This window comes from Spermophilus citellus, assembly GCF_964194105.1.
Source record: "Spermophilus citellus genome assembly, chromosome: 1".
NCBI classification, from domain to species: Eukaryota; Metazoa; Chordata; class Mammalia; order Rodentia; family Sciuridae; genus Spermophilus; species Spermophilus citellus.
Genome location: NC_138182.1, coordinates 148,397,329 through 148,405,337, shown reverse-complemented (window position 1 = coordinate 148,405,337; position 8,009 = coordinate 148,397,329). Strand labels below are relative to the sequence as shown.

The 8,009-nt window shown below is 36.7% G+C and overlaps 1 protein-coding gene across 1 annotated transcript in view; it reads left to right on the top strand.

Moving 5' to 3' along the window:
- Positions 1-313: 313 nt before the first annotated feature.
- LOC308640920 (solute carrier organic anion transporter family member 4C1-like) overlaps positions 314-8,009 on the top strand; it is a gene marked incomplete at both ends in the record, with an annotated part of 55,469 nt that continues 47,773 nt past the window's right edge. The window contains 4 exon segments of the mRNA XM_081278923.1: positions 314-505; positions 508-652; positions 3,372-3,521; positions 3,524-3,625. Of these exon segments, the coding sequence (XP_081135049.1) occupies positions 314-505; positions 508-652; positions 3,372-3,521; positions 3,524-3,625 (589 nt within the window).

Genomic DNA, 8,009 nt, shown 5'->3' with positions numbered 1-8,009 from the left:
CAGGCGGGATCGCGTGCCTACGCTGCGGTTTCCTATAAGCCCTATCCTGACACCAGAGGTGACAGGTATGGCGCAGCCTAGCGCCACCCACTTATCATGCAGTCTGGTGACTGCATTCCAAGCTCCAGGCAGCGGTGAGCTTCTGGGGGAGGGTCCGGATGACAGTGGCTGAGAGACAGCCAGAGGTGGGAGGGCCGGGAGGTGGGACGCTTTTCCGCACGGGGGCGCTGTCACCTGTCCAGGGGAGGAGCCAGAAAGGAACCTAGCGTTTTGCTGCTCCGAGGCACTGGAGTCCGGAGAACAGTTCACGACAATGAAGGGAACCAAAGGCATTGAGAACCCGGCTTTCATTCCTTCCAGCCCAGACACCCCGCATCGCTTGTCTGCGTCGCCCTCCCAGGTGGAAGTCTCTGCTTTATCCTCCGACACCCAGAGGGAGGGTTCTCAGCCACAGGAGTCTCCGGAGTCCCACAGGTCATGGGAACCTCCTCTGCCTTCATCAACTGCCCCGGCTTCGAAGAGCGCTCCGGACCACAGTCGGAGTTTGAGGAGGGGCCTTGCGGATGGAGCAACTTGCATCCCCAGTGTCTCCAGCGCTGCAACACGCCACAAGGGTTTCTGATTCACTACTGCCTGTTGGCCCTCAATCAAGGTAAAGTCAAGAGTTCTCTCAAGGGGGCGTCAGTCCGGTGGAGAGCTAGCTAGACGCGGCGAGGTTTCAGGGAGAAGAGGGCAGGTGCAGGAATCCCCGCGCCGCTGACGCGCTGTGCGAGGCGAGGTGGGCTTGGAATTTGTTGGAGCCATCACCGACGACAGCCTACCAGGTTCAACCTTCTACATTTTAGCTTCTACTTTATTGCAACATTTAAAAACTTGCTATACAAGATTTTACTATTTTGTGCTTTTCCTTGGTTAAGCTGATTGGATCCCTCCAGGGAAGATTAGAAGGACCTCTGGGAATGATATAACCCCGGGGGTAATCCATTCTACTTTAAAAAGCCTATTTTTTCAGAGTTCTTTATTAAAGGGATTATTTTCCATTATTTCTCCATCTGGATTAATAAATTTATAAATGAAAATAGGTCCCTTCGAAAAGGAAATAAATTTAAAATCTGTAGTATAGATTAGATACAAGCATTCACATTTTGTGAGTATATTTAGATAGGGGCTGTGGACACAATTGCATTCCAGTGAGTACATTAGCAAAGGCTTCAGGCCTTGTGGAAGGGTGAAGCTTTCCTAGCCATTCAGACACAGGAATTATCCAGGATCTGTTTTGTTCCAGGAATTTCATTTTGGTTTTCTTGGGAGTTACAGATTAAGTCCAGATTTAGGTCCTCAGGAATATGCAATCTCAGCGAGTTTAGAAGAGGAGAGAGAGAGAGATGGTGGAAGGTGAATGACTTCCTTGAAAGAAAGCATAGAGAAGGTGAGAGGAGTAGGTGTAGCTCATAATGCAAGGAATGATCTAAGTGGGACTTTATCCTAAGGTGACTCCTGGGGAGCAGTGTATGGGTGTGTAAAGTGGAGTAGACTGAAGGACACATTGAAGCTTAGTTTCTTGTCCTCCCCTCAGGTCTCCTTCCATTATTGACTCAACTTACTTGTCAAGAGTCAGTGATTGTGAAATGTCTTTGTGTCAAAGGAATGTAAAATTCAAAAACTCGAAACTTACCTTGTTTTTTTCCTTAAAATTTATTGTGAAATTTCTAAATTATTCTAGAATATGTCATTTATACTTAATATATAATCTTGTTTTAAATTATTATAAAATATAATTGGTGCACTTAGAAAAATGTTTGTTTTAGCCTGAAAATTCATGTACCGAGAAATCACCAATTTAAAAAGCATAATCTGGGATGAATGTGATCCAATAAATTAATTCATGTTTCAGTTTAAGTTTCAATGATGGAAAACATCATTGCCATAATCCTTGGGAAGACCATTTCTGTCAAATATTAATAGAAGTTTAATTGGGAGGGAAAACAAAATTTGAAGAAATTATTTAACTCTGCATTTCTCAAAGACAAACAGGATTTCTCTTAGCACTTAACTTCCTAATGTGCTTCCTATCTCCATGCATTTACGATAACAAGAAATGTGTGTGGTATTTCATGGAAGTGTTTTTAAAAGCAGTGTTCTTGGAATTTGCATAGCATAGAGTTCACTTAGGAATTCATAGGATTAAAGTGTAGTCCTTCCAGAGGAAATTCCAATTTATTTTCAAAGAGAAGTTGTTCCCTAAAGATTTCTAATGACAGATATTTAATCAGTATGAGAGGTGTGGGAAGTTGATTTTTAGGTGGGGGGATTTTCAAATTATCAGATATTTTCTTATAAAATGTCCTTTCCTAGGTACTTCAGATATTTTATCTTGAAATCTCAGAAATTGTTAAAGTCTTATTAAACTGGCATAAGAGTAAAAACCATATTAACACATTTGAAAGCTGCAATTTCAATTTTCTTAAAATAATTTTTAATTAAAGTCTTGATACAGAAACATTTAAAGAGATGCTAAAGATTTTGCCATGTGTAAACTCATTGTATTAATTAATAATGAAAACAGTTCTTGATACTTAACTAAAATACATAACTAGTTAAAATTTTCAATTTATGCTAATGTTTAAACTCTTGTAAATTTCATCTATACCTGGGCAGGACACTTAAATCAGTCAAAGTTGGGTTTTCCAATCTTTGTTTATCTTGTAGTCCTTCATTATATTTATAATAAGCAGAGGAAATTCTTTTTTTTTCTTTTTCTACAGTGCATATGATTTAGAATGCTAGTGGTTGAAATAAAACTCAACTCATTTTTTTTTTGCTATAACCTTTTAAATGATATCTTCAATATCCATATAAGTTTTAGAAAAAAATAAAAAGAGGTTTGAGAGCTTAATTTCCTCTTCTTAAAACTCAAGGTGAGCTGTTGTGATAGATAAGTATGTTAGGGCTCAGGAAGCAATTGAGCATTACTTTAAGGCCTTTAGGGTCACTTGTACACTCTGTACTCTTAGGTCTTTTTAAGTACAGAACACTTGACAACTGGCAAACCGACTTCATGGGACTCTATCAGTCTGACTTTTATTTATCACTTAAAGGAAAATGAATTAAGGCCAATTAACTGCAGTGTAGTATGTGGCAAGCATCAGTTTTGTTGGGCACCTGAAAATTCACAAGTAAACAATTTAAAAGGCAAACTGATTTTCGAGGAAGTATGTTCAGGTTGCCTATCTTTGAAACTTTGAGAACTTTAAAATTGATACTTTTAAAAACAACAAAAAAGCCAAACTTTTTAGTAGATTGTGTTAATAATCATATCCTATGTAGTAAACTTAGAGTAATCCACTTAAATTTCCTTTTCTCTTTTTTAGGTGTTGTTGTAAATGGCCTAGTAAATATCAGCATATCCACTATTGAGAAGCGCTATGAGATGAAGAGTTCCCTGACTGGCCTGATATCATCAAGCTACGATATTGCCTTCTGTTTATTGTCATTATTTGTATCATTCTTTGGTGAAAGAGGACAAGGCTTGTATTTGCATCCTTTATGATAGGACTGGGGGCACTTGTATTTTCCTTGCCACAGTTTTTTAGTGGTGGATATCAACTGGGGTGCATTTATGAAGGTAAGTTTCTGTTGTGTTTTTGTTTGTTTTGATTTCAGAAAGTAGTACAACACCGGATCATTGACTCTTGTAATTCACTTCTACGGAGGGGAAAAGGTTAAGTCTTTTCCAGAGCTTACTGCATACTTCATCATGTGAATTGTATAAGGTAGAAAATTACAGAGACAGATTGTACATTACTTGTCATTTCAGTAGTTCTCTGAGTTTTTAATCCTTTGATTCTCATTACCTATATACATGCAATCCTCCTCAAAACAAGTGTTCTGTTTGTCTGCAGGTGTTGTGATCTCACTGGGGTTCTGTAATCTCTAGTTTTTCCTTCTCTGCTATTATTTGCAGTGCTTACAGCTCTGTGCCTGGAACATGTTGATTCCTGATTTGAGACAAAGAGAGGTAACATTAACAGGAGCAGGACTCTTCCTAAGAACTGAAACTAGCTCTTTGTGCTCCAGTTTAGAGACATAACTTCCGGGCAACCTACAGGGTTGCTTCAGTTAGGTGATATACCTTCTTCACAGGCACAGAAAGGAAATTTAATTATTTCAATTTTTTTCCCAAAGAATCATTTTTTTTTTAAATGGAAAAACAATTATGGTAGAACTGGAGGAATGTGCTAATGAAAGTTCAAGTTAGCATTTTTATGTCCTTTCTGGGACATTTAATAGCAAACATTAAAATTATGAGGAATAAAATCAGATGGTTACAAATTTAGAGACCTTCAGGGATTAGGTAAGTGAGGACAAGTCTTAGAATACAAGGAGAATTGGAAACTGCTGAACTATAGGTGTTATTTTTGAAAGTCAAAATATTTATATTTGCTTGTTAGAATTAAAAAATTAAAAATGTTAATTGCTCCCAAGACACATTTCCCAATTATGATAACAAATAGCAACGTGTTCTTAATAACAAAGTATAAAATATGCTATGATTTAAAAAGTGCACTTAATAGGTAAGCAGACTTCATTTTAAAGTAAAAATAGAATATACAAGCAGATGAATAGGGAGTGTTTTAAAATGAATAAGAAAGATAAGGAGAATGTGTTATCAGTGGAAAAAGTACTTATATAGATTCTAGTCATTATCTAAGATGGGACCAAATTTCAGTAGGCAAATTTGACATAATTTCACTGGGGGCAGTTTCAGGAACTGGGCCCGCATTGTAGCACAGGCTGTAGTGTAACACCTTTCAAAATCTCAATGGTAAGGAGATATCTAAAGCTTGATCTGCCACACAGGAACACATGATACTGATTGCATGATAGCAAAATGTTTTTGTGTTTATGGCATTTAGGTGGTTACCTCTGTGCTGTGTCTAGGTCTTTACTCTTCTAGTTAATCAGCTCCCTTCCAGTTCTTAAAATAAACTTTGCACAAAGTCTCTGATTTTCTAAACTAAACATAAAAACTTCTTCCCGTACAAAGTTTGATCTGTCTTCAGCAGTCTCAGTATTGTCTCTTGACACACACACACCTGGAATTACAGCCAATCTGGACAATTTATGTTTCCTGAAGGGAAATGGCAACAAGTTAAGGTGTGTGGTGGGGGTGGGGGTCGGGATGGGGTGGGGTTGGGAGATGAAGCTAAGAAGATCACTGAAGCCAGATCATAAATTTTTAGTACATTATTGTGTACTAATCAGGTTTTCACCAAATTCTTGTTGACCACGTGGGCATTTTTCATTATCATAGTAGATCAGATTTAATAGATCATTGAAATAGAAAAATTCAGGTTGGCCTTATGTCGTTCTGCCATCATACAACACATATTTGTTGATATGGGCTGTACATGGTGCTGAGATAACAGCAGTAAAACAGTTCCATGCCATCTGGATTTTATGTACTAGTGGGAAGAAATATACAATGAATAAGCAAGGTATCTGGAGACTGAAGTTAGAGACAGAGGGGACACATGGTATGACGTCATAGTATACAAACAGGTAAATAGGTGGGCAGAGAAGGCTATTGTAATAATAACTGGATAAGGAGGGCCAGCTTGAAAATGCTTTCCATATTGGAGAAAAGCTCTAAGACTGGCTGATTTTAGGAATTGTCAGTTTGGGCTGACCTGAGAGCAGCAGGGAAGAATGTAGCATGAGATGAACTTGAAGAGGCAGATAGATACCAGGGTGGCGTTTAAATTTTTCTTGAAATGCGGTGCAAAGTCATGGATGAGGTTTACAGAGGGAAGCACATTGATCTTCTTTGAAATCACTTTGAGAGTTTTTTTCTGCAGTTCAGGGTGGTAGTGGTAGAGATCACTGGATGACTGACAGTATATTTTAGAAGAAAAGGATTTATTCTTAAGGAAGAATGAATACTGGCTCCTTTATATTTGGCGTGACCAATTGGGACAAAATAGCAGAATGTTGAAGACTAGGGGCAAAATTGTGGGGAGTAGAAATAAAGAATTTGGGTTTGGCCAACTGGGGATATAGCTCAGTTGGTAGAGTGCTTGCCTTGCATGCCCAAGGCCCTCAGTTCAATCCCTAGCATTGCACAAAAACAAAAGAAAAAGAATTTGGGTCTGGACTTGTTAAGTATGAACTGTATATTATATATCCAGTGTTGGAATACATTTTCTCAACATATTAATCTAAATATGCAAGTTATTCATTAGGCTTAGTTTCTAGAAGTGCAAACATTGAATCTGAAGGGCTTCTTCATTCTAATTTTTGATAGATGATGTTTGGGAAGGGATGTCAGTTCCTTTTTCAACTATCAACATATGAATATGCCTATCTGCTATTTTTTTTTCTGGTATCAGAGAGGGATTGAACTCAGAGGTACTCAACCACTAAAGTCACATCTCCAGCCCCATTTTGTATTTTATTTAGACACAGGGTCTCACTGAGTAACCTAGTGCCTTGCTGTTGCTGAGGCTGGCTTTGAATTTTCGATCCTCCTGTCTCAGCCTCCCCAGGTGCTGGGATTACAGGCTTGCACCACTGCACCCACTTTAATTTTTTTCTTGAAGTTTCTCCTTAACACAAATATTATCATGGTGGGTGTATACGTGTGTGTTTGTAGGTGTAGGTGTTGGTGTTTACACTATAGTAGATATAGAATTCAGGACTAAGATTACATTGCACATCTAAAAGAACCCAGATACTTAGAAATGGAAGGAATATTAAAAATAATAAATCTCTTTTTTTTTTTTACAATGTAGAAATGTAGGACATATTTTAGGACTTTCATGAAAAAGTTACTTCATAGTGATTTTATGCCTGGTTAATACCAGATAAAACTAATTCTAGTACTTATGTTTTTTGTTTTTCTTTTTTCTCTCCAGTACTGTAGATGGAATCCAGAGGCTTGCACATACTAGACAAGCACTCTAATTATGTTTTGTTTAATATTTTTCAAATTTTTGTACTTATTACTATGGTAGGTTATTAGCTATATTGAATGAACTCAATATTTTCATGAATTTAAATAATTTAGTGTCTAAATTCAAGTATGATGGTCTACATTTTTTTAAAGCATCAAAACTTGTCTTCTCAAGTACAATAATACACTTTTGCAACAATGGGAAACTATAACCAAAAATCTGAATTATTTTTGTAACTGTAAGGAGAGTAGAGTAGAAAACTGGGTACTTAAGTGTGAAGAGGAAAACAAATGAATTGAAAGCTTCCTGTAAATGAATTAGAAGGAAGGGAATGTACAACCTTTTTAAGTAGCATAACAAAACATAATGACCTATAATATAAAAAAGAGCATACTATTAAGAAATAAATTTTTCATTTGAAATCATATATGTAGTTTAATTAGAAACAAACCCTGAGGAAATTAACATATGCTTGTGTGCATTTTTTTGTAGCTAATGTTTTTTTGAACTTGAGAGAAATAAAAGTCAGGGTTCGGCTTTGGACAAGATGATCTCTATAAGAGGAGATTAAAGTAATGCACTGTAGTTAGAGGAAGAAAACAAAGTGTGAAATTTGATAAGCATGTATAATTTCTACAGGTGTGAAAATAACAAAAGGAGGTTAAGAGTTATCGAAAGGTAGAAAGGTGTATTTGAAAACAGCTTGAATGTTTTATTGTTTTGTAAAAAAATAAAGTGGGTTTGGGGGAAAGTTTTTTAAGGGAAGCTTTTATGGAGACATAAGGGCTAGAGATAATTGTCTAACTTTGAGTCGAGATGATAAAATTTATCAAAGGGAAGTTTTGGTTGTTATTGGATACAAAAAAGAGGAAGTATTAAAATTAAAAGGAACAAATATTTCTAGGGCTAACTTTTGTACATGTTACCCTGAAAATAAGTAGTGTCAAAACATTTTCACATGTCATATTTGATGCTTTTTTTAAAAAAAATCTTTTTACTTCCAATGGGTATTGACATTCACTTTTAAAATAACAGTAGTATAATTTTTACATATTT